The sequence below is a fragment of the Pelodiscus sinensis genome, chromosome 1 (genome assembly GCF_049634645.1).
Source record: "Pelodiscus sinensis isolate JC-2024 chromosome 1, ASM4963464v1, whole genome shotgun sequence".
Taxonomy (NCBI): Eukaryota; Metazoa; Chordata; order Testudines; family Trionychidae; genus Pelodiscus; species Pelodiscus sinensis.
The window spans coordinates 139,085,198-139,098,693 of NC_134711.1; the positions used below are offsets into that span (position 1 = coordinate 139,085,198).

Consider the following 13,496-nt stretch of genomic DNA (forward strand, 5'->3'; position numbering starts at 1 on the left):
AGTCAGGATCACCTGTCAGAGGCTCCAAGATCCACCAGTAGATCCCAAACTACTGGTTGGTGACCACTGTTCTACTGCATCTCCACTCACATTCAGTTTCTTGTTAAATGTAGTATTCATCGCTAGATGCTGAAATAGCTTCTTAGTACAGATGGTTGTCAGTTTTGTCCAGAGCTTGCCCTGCCTGACAGGGTTGAGCAATCATTGCTTGTAATTAGATCACTCATATGTCTCTTCCTACCTCCACCCAAGAAAAAGAGGATGCAGAATCTATTAAAATTGAGTTTTGTGCTTCTTGCAGTTGAGTTTTGAGTAATGTTTCTCATGACATGTCTTTTGGTTTTCATTGCAGTTTCAGTGAAATGCATGGTCTGGAATGGATGATGTTTTGTGTGAATAAAATAGAATACAGCCCATTGATTAAAAATCATGCATCTTTTGACCATGAATGAAAGTAATAATCCCTTTAATAAACAGTGAAATGTATTTTTTTTTACCATGTTCAGAAAATGTTCTCTGTCTCTTTCACAGGAATAACACATGGAACCAGGAGCCTGGGTCTGCAGACCATGTACTCCAGAGGAAAAGAGCCTAAGATGAGCTGATAAGAGAGCTGCCCAATACAAAAAGAATCAAAAGATCCAGGTCTGGAAATCCAGCTCAGCTACCAAAAAGAGGAGGATGCTTGTAGGATGAGAGAGAGGTTGCACCATACCAGGAGAGAATGGCAGACAGATTCTCATGGAGCACGTTAGCCAGTTGTGGAACGAAGATAGAGCTCAGCGGAAGGAGCTGTTCAAGTACTTGCTGCAGCTGTTGGCTATCAGGCTTCAGTACAACCAGTGTAGTCTGCTCCAGACCCACAACATGAGTCTCCTTACCGCTATTGAGCCCTGCAAAGCACCCATCCTTTGGACAGTTCAGGGGCGACTGGACCATGTTCAAAAGCAAACACTGGCACATGGAAGAGACAGATGCACCCTATGCACTCATCCTTTCCTGTCCAGGAACATCCTGCATACCCAAAACATGCCAGAAAGGCCAAGGAGAACATGGACCTTTTGATAGGGTTTTTTGGGTCAAAGTTAGGTTATACTGTTGTGCTGCACACCATGACAGCAGGTTGACATTAATGATTGTTGCAACATGTGAATACCTGTGTAAAATAAAATGTTGGATTTGCATGCAAGCTGACCAGGACAAGTTTTATTAAATGTAACAACTGGAGCATAAACATTAATGAATGTATTCTTAGACCCCCGTGTCAAAGTTTTATAATAAAAATGTATAAATTGTCACTACAGTAATTCATAAACTGTGTATGGCAGTACATTGTCAGTTTGATTAAAAAACATAACATACCTTCATACACTTCATGCAAGTGTTTACAGAATTCACGATGCACAGACATATTTACAAAAATATTGCACAGACGACAAATTCACATACCATTTCATTCCCCCTCATGCATTATGTGGGTGCACAAATGTTCATGGTAGGTGCATTGTCTGGCTGTATGTACTAGTTCAGATACCCAATAATATCCTGAGTCCACTCCAAGCAAAAAGATTCCCCCTTCTCCCCACAAATATAAGAACAGCCATACTGGGGTCAGGCCACTGTGCCATTTAGCCCAATATCCCACCTTCCAACAGTGTAGGGCACAGCAAGCCACAATGACATGAATTATGTTAATGACACTGGTACCCAAACAATTTTGAAGGCATTGCCAGTGGGATTTGTCTGTCAAATGCACATTTTACAGCAATAATGTGTGTAATCAAACCTTTTGCTACGTCCTCTGAAGTCAGGGCCTGATTTTATAACCCATCACACCAAGGGCAAATAAGGTTCCCTACTGTAACAGTGGGGATGGTCATTTTGTTTACCACCATGTTATTTGGTGGGAATAATGTTTCTCCATTAAGGTAAAGTTCTAATCTCTGGAACACCTAGCATGATACACCCTATTGGTGCATCCCATTAGCGGCCATGAATCTGCCTCTGTGGTCAACCTGCATAGTGGTGGTGAAATATCCTTTGTGGAGTAGTGCTCTTTGCAGTTTGCAAACTAGGCACATGAATCCCATCAGTAGCCCCTGCAATTTGGAAATGCTATTCTCTGAAAACCAGCAATTATTTCAAGAACATTTCTTACGTCCTCTGCCTTTGGGTAAAACACACCTCTGATTGACTCTGAACAGTCCTCATGGTTGATTTGCCAACTCCAAACTGGTTAACCTCAGGCCTATAGCCAGCTTCCAGAGGGCTGTAGTGACCTGCTTCTGGACTGGTGTGGGTTTCCTGACCCTGAAAATCTAGGGAAAGCTGATCACATACCTCCAGGAATGACTAATTCTGCATGCAAAAGTTCTGGATCCATTACTTGTCATCTCAGGTCTGCATGATAGGACCCATTCTGGACAGAACCATAGATTTGCTTAGATTGAGATGGGCACTGTGATCCCTGGAATATGATAGTATTAGGGCTGTCAATTGCAGTTAACTGACACAGTTTATTCAAATGAATCATGACTTAAAAAATTAATCGGACTGTTAATAGAATACCAACTGAAATGTATTAAATATTTTGTATATTTTCCTACATTTTTAAATACATTGATTTCAGTTAGAGTATATGTGCTCACTTTATATTTTATTACAAATATTTGCACTGTAAAAAAAAAACATTTTTCAGTTCACCTCATACAAGTACTCTTGATTGTGAAAATGTAACTTACAAATGTTTTTGATACATAACTGTACTTAATAGGCCCTAAAGTTTTACACTGGTTTGTTTATAAGTCCATTTAGTCCTTCTCGCACAGCCAATCACTAAGATAAACAAGTTTATTTAAATTTATAGGAGATAATACTTTAAAGTTTTACATTGTTTTATTTTTGAACGGTTATTATTTGTACAAATTCTACATTTGTAAGTTCAGCTTCCATGGTGAGACTGTGTACTGCATTCCTGGTATTAGGTGAATTGAAAGACTGTTTTTGTTTTAAAGTGCAAGTGTTTGTAATCAAATATAGATATGAAGTAAGCACTATACACTTTTTGTTGTGTTGTAATTCAAATCAATGTATTTGAAAATGTAGTACAGCCGCTCCCCGAGTTACAAACAAATTACGGACCAAGTGTTGGTCCGTAACTCGAAGTGTTGGTAACTCGGATCCCAGAGTTACATGGCGACTGCGCTGTTTGTAAGGGTGGATCACCATTCGTAACTCGGATCTGCGTTTACGACTGCTGTGGTCGTAAGTGCGAATGGTAGTGATTGGAGGTGGTCGAAACTTGGGGAGCGGCTGTAATGGAAAATGCCAGTAGTGGAGGTAAATGCGTCAGTACAAAATGGTACATCTGTATTTTGATGGAATTGATGTGCCAGTTCACCAGAGCTCTTCAGTTCCACAAACTCCATCACCAGAGCCACATCTCCGAGCTGTGAGATTTCTTCCATTTCACCCAAGTCCGTGAGAAATGCATTGTCCACTGGAAGCAAAAGTTAGTTGTAATTCTTCAAACCACTGAATCTGACATCAAAATTCTCACCCAGCCTACCCTGTACATCACAGAACTGCTTTTGGCTCAGAGGCAGCATCAGATTTTGCCTTATGTAGTAACTGCAGTTTGACAGAATGTTGATAGTGGTGTCCATGGTCTTATTCTTGCCTTTCATCAACTCATTTAAGTGCTGAGTGATATTGCACAGAAATGCAGAGTAACCAGCTCAAGTTGACCAAGAACAAAAATAGATCAGTTTCTCCTCACCCAATAATGAAAAGTTTGAGTGCTTCAAAAACATCCACAGAATGTACTAGCATGCACCTTCATGAAAGCAATCTTCTCAGTGTGCAAAGATAACCCCTACACTAACTATGCGGCACTGGTCCCAGACTTTCATATTTAGTATTCTCTTCTGCTCACTTGACTTTACAGATAAGATGCAGACAGCGCTTCTGAAAATGCTATAGTGGCTTCCAGACTCCCAAGACCTGATCTTGTCATGTGCAAAGCCTGTTTTCATTGTTTAAAATGCCCCAGATCCAGGAAATACAAATTTTGAAAAAATTAGCTGGGTGGCTAAGGGATGCACATTTTTAATTCTGCTCAGAGAGCTGTGCTTCTGCTTTACCCCATCTGCCCAATTCCTGGAGAAGAACAGCTAATCTGATCTACCACAGAAAGCAGCCAGAATGTTCCTCTGGAACCAGTGCTGTTCTCACAGGAGAGGCTGAGCCCAGACAAAGCCCAGCAACTCTGCTCCCTCCTCTCTTCTCCCCTCCTGTGAATGATGGGACACTTCCTTTGTTCTTGTCCTGCTCTGAAAGTGAGAGAAGGGCACATGGCTGCCATTGTCCCATGGCTGGGAGAGGGAAATTAAGTACTTCAGGGGCTGTTGGAGGTAGAATTGTTGGATTGGGGGAATGGAGGAGCAGAATTGATGTGAGAACAGCATAGCTTTGGGGGTTGGTTAGCAGAATTAATTGGGAGACAGGCAGATGAGAAAGTCTCTCACACACTCATTTTCAGATCACTTGTTTTAAACACTGTTTATAGTAGTTCAGATGCATTGTACATGTCCAGCACACAGAAGCATAATGAAAGCTACTACAGGTTGAACCTTTCTAGTCCAGCACATTCTGGTTTGGCAACACCCAATATCTGGCATGAGTTTATTAACTGGATGTCATTTGATCATGGCTGTGGCCAAGTATTCCACTTTCCCATTATGTTTGTCGTCCTCTGTGTTCTGTGCTGTTGTTTAACACTAATTTACCCTTAAATGTGTAACAGCCCAGCAAGCAGTGCATGTGTTGGTAATGCCGCTCCAAGGAAGCCTGGTTTTTATACTTTATCTACTTACTTCCTTGTGCCAGTACAGTAAAACTGGGTAACAACACTAACTCTTTGTTATGAAAAGAGCTGATAAGCTTTGTCTAGGCTAAGGATATTAAAGACTAGTCAACTATCTGATAAGCAAATGCTTATCGGATAGTCAGTTGACTAGTTGATTATTCCCCCACCCCCATTGCTGGCTCTATCAATAGAAGCAGCAAGTGGGGGGAAGAGAGGGCACTTCAAAGGGCAGCGCCCTACAGCTGAGCCTGGCTCAGCTGTGCAGCACTGCCACGTTGAATGTCACCTCAGTCCGGCTCAGCTGTGCGGTATTGCCCCTTTGAAATGCGGAGGCAGCATTTCAAAGCGGCAGCACCACCTGGAGCCCGGGATCAGCTGGGGAGTCCCCAAATGACCCTGGGCTCCATGTGGCATTTCAAATCGGCAGTGCAACATGGAGTCCAGGACCAGCGGGGGACTCTGAATCCCCCACCGACCCCGGGCTCTATGAGTGCGCTTCCGCTTTGAAATGCACAAGAGCCCCTGCTGGAGACTCTTGTACATTTCAAATCTGGCACGCCCGCATGCAGCTCTGAGTCAGTGGGACTTAGAATCATAGAATAATAGGACTGGAAGGGACCTCAAGACGTCATCGAGTCCAGCCCCCCACCCTCAAGGCAGGACCAAGCTCCACCTACACCATCCCTGACAGATGTCTATCTAACCTGTTCTTAAATATCTCCAGAGAGGGAGATTCCACCACCTCCCTTGGCAATTTATTCCAATATTTGACCACCCTGACAGTTAGGAATTTTTTCCTAATGTCCAATCTAAACCTCCCCTGCTGCACTTTAAGCCCATTACTCCTTGTCCTGTCCTCAGAAACCAAGAGGAACAAATTTTCGCCTTCTTCCTTGTGACACCCTTTTAGATATTTGAAAACCGCTATCATGTCCCCCCTTAATCTTCTTTTTTCCAAACTAAACAAGCCCAGTTCATGAAGCCTGGCTTCATAGGTCATGTTCTCTAAACCTTTAATCATTCTTGTCGCTCTTCTCTGTACCCTTTCCAATTTCTCCACATCTTTCTTGAAATGTGGCACCCAGAACTGGACACAGTACTCCAGCTGAGGCCTAACTAGTGCAGAGTAGAGCGGCAGAATGACTTCACGAGTTTTGCTTACAACACACCTGTTGATACAACCTAGAATCATATTTGCTTTTTTTGCAACAGCATCACACTGTTGACTCATATTCAACTTGTGGTCCACTATGACCCCTAGATCCCTTTCCGCCATGCTCCTTCCTAGACAGTCGCTTCCCATCTTGTATGTATGGAACTGATTGTTCCTTCCTAAGTGGAGCACTTTGCATTTCTCTTTATTAAACCTCATCCTGTTTACCTCTGACCATTTCTCTAACTTGCTAAGGTCATTTTGAATTATGTCCCTATCCTCCAAAGAAGTTGCAACTCCACCCAGTTTGGTATCATCTGCAAACTTAATAAGCGTACTCTCTATCCCAATATCTACATCATTGATGAAGATATTGAACAGTACGGGTCCCAAAACAGACCCTTGAGGAACTCCACTTGTTATCCCTTTCCAGCAGGATTTAGAACCGTTAACAACAACTCTCTGACTATGGTTATCCAGCCAATTATGCACCCACCTTATCGTGGCATCACGCCCCCCTTTTTGATTCTTGAGAAATCCTCATGCCTCCCCTCCCAAAAAAAAGCAGCAAAACTTGGGGTGGGATTGATGGGTGTGTGTGTGTGCGTGTGTGTGTGTGGCTGAGATGCCTCATGCCCCCCCTGGAATTTCTTCACGCCCCCCCAGTTTGGGAACCCATGATCTAGCCATAGGCTTATATAGGGTGTATTAGTACAGTTATGCATTATTAAGAAGCCTTGTTCCATTTTTTTTGTCTCAGCAAAATAAAAATACACATTATTGACGACCTGTGGTCCAGCAAATTCTCTAGTTTGGCACCTATCAGGTCCTGAGGGTGTCAACCTAGAGAGATTCAATCTATACAGCAAACATACTCGGACACAGTCTAATCAGAACGTTTCAAAGCCTTGCTATTCAGGCCTTCAGAGTGTCACCTTGTGATCTGGTGGTGCATTGGGAGACAAATAACCTATGTAACAGAATATGATCACTTTGGTTGTGGTGGGAGAGAGAAGCACTTTTTCAATGGAGCCAAGTCATTCTCGGGGTGGGGAAACTTGTTCTGTGTAGTGGGTGGCATGAGGAGAGCATGTCTGCCTGCCCAGGACTTAGCCGTGCTTTTTGTTTGTTTCTTTCCTCTGTAGGCCTGGATAAGATTGAATTCTTGCAGAGTCACGAGAACCAGGATATCTATCAGAAGGCCTTTGATTTGATTGAGCACTACTTTGGGTCAGAGGATGAAGACAGCAGTATTGTCCCACAAGTGGATCTCAGCCAGCAACAATACATCTTCCAGCAGCGTGAGGCTCCCATGGAAGGCTTCCAGCTCTGAGGTGCCCCATGCTACCTATTTCTCTACCCAGACAGTCCTCATGTAAAGCCTTCAGTCACCCGTGGAGTGATTTCAATGTTTTCCATAGCCACGACTGATCCTGTCTACCTTCCCTTCCCACATGCTTCCCTGGGTGCCTCCTTGGATGCCTTTGTGAGCTGTGTTCAGTCCTAACACACAATATATCTGATTATTTTGCTTTATGCGCCAGCCTGGGCCATTGGCATATGGAACACATCACAGATATTGGAGTAAACTCTGTCCCCTGCATCTACAGCTTCTAAAGGACAAGCTTTCTAGTTACTAGGTACACTGAATGCAACTGAACCTGTCCATTAAAAAACTGAGCTCCCAAACTGGACTCCACAAACCACTTCAGAGATTTGAACTCTCCACCCAAAAAGGACCTGAGCAGGTCACCTCTCCAAAAGCCACTTTTGTATCTGGCTTCTAGAATGAAAAAACTACCACGCTGCCCCATCCCTTTCACAATGTGGCCTCTTCATTGAAATGAAGTCGAACCCTTCCTGACTTCATACGCCTGAGTCTGGTCCTCACTAGCTTAGTCACAGGTGATCTATCCCTGCTCCCACATACACACACACACACTTTTACATTTTTCTATGCAGCTTAACTTGAACTGGTTTCTGTTCTGTAAATCACTTTTTGATGTAAAACTTGAGTGTGCTAAACTGTGAGCACGAGGAGGACTCTGTAGTGTTAGCTCTCCTGACTACTTTCAACCACATGAAAGAGAGCTTCCTGTCGGCCCACCTTGCAAAATAGAGCCCTCCTGATCAAGGTCTGGTTAACAAATATACTGTGATATTCCATTCCAGCCTTCCATTTCCCCCTCACTGGTCTAATGACCCCAGATGAATTAGCATGGAATAAATGGTTCCTGCAGGCCACGTTTGTAAAGCATTGCTGAGAGTGAGACAGCTGCTCCACAACCTGCTTGGACCACGATGCATCTGACACAAATTCAGTTTCTGAATGTAATGGATTCTTCGGGCTATCTGCTCCCTCCTGCGTTGGGCTACATGCTCTCAAGCCATCTCGGACCTTTGGAATACATATTTACCCCAAAGTAAATATTTCAAAAGTTGTCCCTACTACAGTGTCATCTATCTATGGTAATTCCTATTGGCAGAACTATCGACAAGATCTTATAGCTTCATTCACTGACAAATCACTGCAAGAGCTTCAACTAGTCACAGGACATAGGCTTAAAAAAGTGTTTATCAAACTGCTAAAGGGCCTAAGCATCAGCTTTGTGAGACCCTTTCTTTACACACAGTCTTCATTTGAGCCTATGCTTTTGGATGGAACTGACCCTATGTGGGCATGGAAGAAAGCTGCCTCTTGCCTCCCTTTCTAATCCACTCAACCTCCATCTTCTGTGTTACTTTCTCTAGTGCTGCTGTGTGCTCAAAGAACATTTAGTTTACTGAACTTGACCTGTAAATTGACTTTAATTCTTTGTAACTTCAGAGATTAAATTAGGTGATTAATTTAAAAACAAAACAAAAACCCTCAATGTTGCCTTTACATCATCTGATAAATAATAACTGTTTCTCTTTCTTGAAGAGTAACTTGAACTGTTTCTCTTTCTAGAAGCACTGATTAGTAGCAAAATCTTTTGTTATTTGGACTTCATGTGCTAGATTTTAAGTGTAAATTAACAATAACATGTCATCTCTATAGAATTTGTTTAAAATCATGTACCTTTTCTTGGATGGTATGAAAATGCTACATATTTTGTAAACAAATCTAGGAAAAGTGTGTGTGTATACATATTGTGTATATATAGATGTATTATTCTGTATATATACACACACACACATACACACACACAGTGTGTGTTTTCTCCCCCAGGCTAGTAAAAACAATGTGGTGCATTGTTGTATACCCTCCCTAAGGAAATGACAGTTTCCTTTAAATAAGTGAATTAAACAAAAGTCAATTTAAACAGAGTGGCTTGTCTTTCTGTGTAAAGAACCTGGCTAGTGTTTGTGTTACTTATGCAGGTGGGTATGTGAATTCAGAGCAGAAAGGGATCTATTTTTAATTGGGTGGCAGTATAGTCCCATGCAGGGAGGCTGGGACTGAGTCAGTTCTCTTGGGTTCTGTTCGCAATACTTGATCTGTTTGCATGTTTCTTTATCCATCTAGAAATGGAGGTAATAACTCGCGTTTGAGATCCTCATCTGAGTACCTTCATTAGCGTATGGTCTTATTTCAGCTTGGCCTCACTCTTTGGCCTCGCCACTGTAGCTTACCTTCTAACAGTCTGTGCGGAGCCCCACTTCACAGATGGAAGAACACGGGGCTTTCAGATGTCACAGCTGGTAACTCTGTCACCCTCCCCAAAGCTTATCCTGGAACACAGCTTCTGCCTGTAGCTCAGTCATGCACATTTCCTCCTGTGGCTGCTATTAGCTGTTTAATTTGTACAAATGAAAAAAGTCTTTTGCAGGTATGTTAATTTTTTTATGCACTCAGCCACTTGTAAGGCTGGAAATGAATAATTTTGTGCTAAATCCTGATGCAAAAAGTGAGTTGCTAGTACCATCCATTCATTGGGATGTGCTTAGGTCAGATAGGTATTTAGTGGATAGCTCATAAAATCCAGAGTAATTTAATCTTTCTTGGATCATCTTGCAAACTTTTATGTAGCATGGCAATAATCCTTTTATTCTCACTCACCCACTCCTGAGGACTCAGATTATAAGAAATATGCAATTTCCTTTCAGTTCCAAGTATTTTGTACATCTGCAAGTTCATCTCTGAGGTGAAACTGGAACCACTTTCAGATTCCATTCCCAAGGGCCAGAGGCACCAACTTTTCTAATATGCTGGGGGTGCTTCCCCTAGCTCTGCCCCAGTCCCCACTCCTTCCCCCAAGGCTGCACCCCTGCCTTGCATCTTCCTACTCCCAATCCACCCCACCTCTTCCTTCCCACCCCTTTCCTCCCCCTGACACACTCCACCCTCATTCTCCCCCCCACAGCACTTCCTAAATGCTGGTGAACAGCTCATCACTGGCATGTAGGCACTGCTGATGGGTGGGAGGCACTGGGGGAGGAGCTGATCAGGTGGGCTACTGGGGGGGTGCTGAGCACCCACCTTATTTTTTTTCTGTAGGTGCACAGCACCCATAGTGTAGGCACCTATGTCAAGGGCAATCGCCACTTGGTAAAAATGTTATTCTCCCAAAGAAATGCTGAGATGACAATAGTTTCATTAGGGGACTGCAAAGCACTCCACCCATTTTGTAAAAAGACAAATCACCACTGCTCTTTGTTTTCCTGGTTTAATGTTGGCATGGGTCCAATCCAATCCACCTTGTGGGATACATTTAAAAACAATTGAATATTAAAGCCCTAAAATTGAGGCATCCTTCAAAACATGACACACATTTTAATTACTTTTTTCGTAATGGAAACAAGATGAATGAGCTAATAGCTTTCAGTGGACCAGCTTCTGCTGGTGAATGAGCTGAGATTTTGAGCTGCACAATACTCTTCTTCAGGCCAGTTGGTTTTGTAATGATACACAAATAAAACTGGACTTTGATTGAAAAGGCCTTTGACAAATCTGTTTGCAGACGATAAAAAGAAATGCTGACAATCAGAGTTAACAAAAGCACGCAAGGCCAAGGGGACATTGCCTGCTGTCACCTGAAAGAGGGAGGGCTGAATTAACTGAAAGTGAAGCCCAGCTGGAAATGGGATGGGACAGTACTGTAAAGTCAGGAGGTTGAAAGCAGCTGCAGCTGAAGTTGGAGGAGGCTACAGTCACTCCCTAAAGGGAGACCACCAGGAAGGGATAGGAGGTCCAGGGGGAAAGTAAGCCTTGGGATCCTGGCCTTTCATAGGAGTTTGGCAAGAAGCTAGAAAGATTGAAGTAGTCATAGGGAGCAGAGTAAGCTCCAGTGGTGAATCAGAAACAAGATGAGAGAGAGGCTAGAGGCTGAATAGGAAGCAGTCCTAGGAAACAGCAACATGACTGGAATTGAGCCGACCTGGATTGCTGATTGTGGGATCCCTGGGCTTGGAGTCTGGTGTGTTGGGGCACAGACTTCCTAGCTGGGACAGAACATGGTCTGGAGACAGCACGTGGACATTTGTTGTATTTGACTTTGTAACCCCAGCAAGGGTGGAATAACTAATGACCTTGCCAGAAGAACAACTATTCACAGAGCAAGCAACGAGCACCAAGGGGGTATTTGATGCAATGAGAGCTACCTCCCAGACCAAGACACAAGAAAGCGCACTAGCGGTGAGTGGGAACTCCATAACCCAGGCCTGGGCAAAATATGGTCTGCAGGCCGAATCCAGCTTGCCAAGCCACTGGATCCAACTTGTGGATGTGCAGGGAGCCCCACCCACACACTGCTCAGAAATGCAGCTGCAGGGCAGTTTTTGTTTAAAAATTGAGTCTGGAGTAGAGAAAGTTTTAGGAGCTGCTCCCATCCCCAGCACGATCCCATTGGCCGGTTTCTGGCCAGAAGCCAGCCAGTGGGAGCTGCCTATTTCAATGACAGGCAGCCACAAAGCACAAGGGGCTTCAGAGCACATGGCTGCAGCCTGTAGGGGTCTGGGCAGGCATTGCAGTGTTCCCTCTGAGCTTTGCAGCAGCCCAGCTTCATGGGTGATTAACCAGCCCCTAAAAAGCAGGAGTTGAGTGGAGACGGTGCATACAGAAAAGTTCTTCATTAGTTCCCATAAAGAAGGACTAGAGGACACCAAAGGAAAGGAATGGGTAGCAGGCTTCAAACTAGTAACAAAGTTGTTCTTCACAAAGCAAAGAGTCAACCTGTGGAACTCCTTGCTGCAGGAGGCTGTGAAGGCTAGAACTAGAACAGAGTTTAAAGGGAAGTGAGATCAAGTCATGGAGGTTGGGTCCATGGAGTGCTATTAGCCAGGGGGTAGGAGTGGTGTCCCTGCCCAAGGTTTGTGGAAGGATGGAGAGGGATGGCACAAGACAAATGGCTTGGTCACTGTCTTCGGTCCATCCCCTCCAGGGTCCCTAGGGTTGGCCGCTGTCGGCAGACAGGCTACTGGGCTAGATGGACCTTTGGTCTGACCCAGGACGGCCATTGTAAGCTCAGGGCTCAGGGTCGGGGGTCTCAGTGGACCACCTTGATTTTCATGCACACCTGCTCCTGGGTGGCCAGGCTGGCAGCTCTCCTGCCCTAGCTGGCCACTTTCCTGTGCCTAGTGCGGAGGTCGTAGACGAGGTCCACGATGTCTGCACTAGCCCAGGTGGGTGCCCGCCTCTTGCGGTCCCGGTCAAGCTCCCGGGAGCCGCCAGCCTGGTCCCGGGAAGAGGGGGAGGACTGGGGGGCATTGGGTGGGTGGCTCGAGCCGTGCCAGGTGCAGGGTCTGCTGGCTGGGTGCTGGCAGGCTTGCACCTGGCACGGGCACCATAGCCAGCCCGTGCCCCTTTAAGGGGTCCGGGGCCGGGAGGGGGGTAGACGAGTTTCCCTGGTGTTGGCCAGAGTGGCCACCAGGGAAACCTGGGGAGGGCTAGCCTCCCACTAGTTCGAATTAAGGGGCTACACACCCCTTAATTCGAACTAGCTAGTTCGAACTAGGCTTAATCCTCGTGGAATGAGGATTACCTAGTTCGAACTAAGCGCTCCGTTAGTTCGAATTAAATTCGAACTAGCGGAGCGCTAGTGTAGCGCCTATGAAAGTTAGTTCGAACTAACGTCTGTTAGTTCGAACTAACTTTGTAGTGTAGACATACCCTAACTGACCTCTATGCAACAGGTTGATAAACAGGTATTAGCTGCCAAACCTTGCACAGCTATCAACTTTCTTTTTTACACAACCAGTACTTTTCAAAATGTGCAAAATCACGCCCAAACAAACCCAACTTATTTATCTGCAAGCCAGACTTTAACTGAATCTGCACCTTTGAATACACTCTCATATATACCCAAGACAAACATTTCCAACTACTCCTCCAAGAAATCCCTATTTTTCATCATCCATATAGTAGCTAATTCAGGTGAACGTCTCAGAACTAAAACTGCATGAGCAAACACAAAAGTGGGTTGTACCCACAAAAGCTCACGAGATCATCATCTTACTTTTTTTAGTCTCTAAAGTATGGCAGGACTATTCATTGTC

The 13,496-nt window shown here is 44.4% G+C and overlaps 1 protein-coding gene across 5 annotated transcripts in view; it reads left to right on the forward strand.

Moving 5' to 3' along the window:
* Positions 1-13,496, forward strand: part of KPNA1 (karyopherin subunit alpha 1) — a 115,901-nt gene that overhangs the window by 91,490 nt on the left and 10,915 nt on the right. For 2 of the 5 annotated variants that reach the window (XR_012896995.1, XR_012896999.1), the window contains exon 14: positions 7,166-11,637. Coding sequence is in view for 2 of the 5 variants with exons in the window: in XM_075904361.1 (XP_075760476.1) it covers positions 7,166-7,353 (188 nt within the window). In the remaining 3 variants the exon portion in view is untranslated. Of the gene's footprint in view, positions 1-531; positions 1,299-7,165; positions 12,335-13,496 lie in introns of those variants that run through there. The other 3 variants (XM_075904361.1, XM_075904376.1, XR_012897000.1) reach the window with 2 other exon arrangements.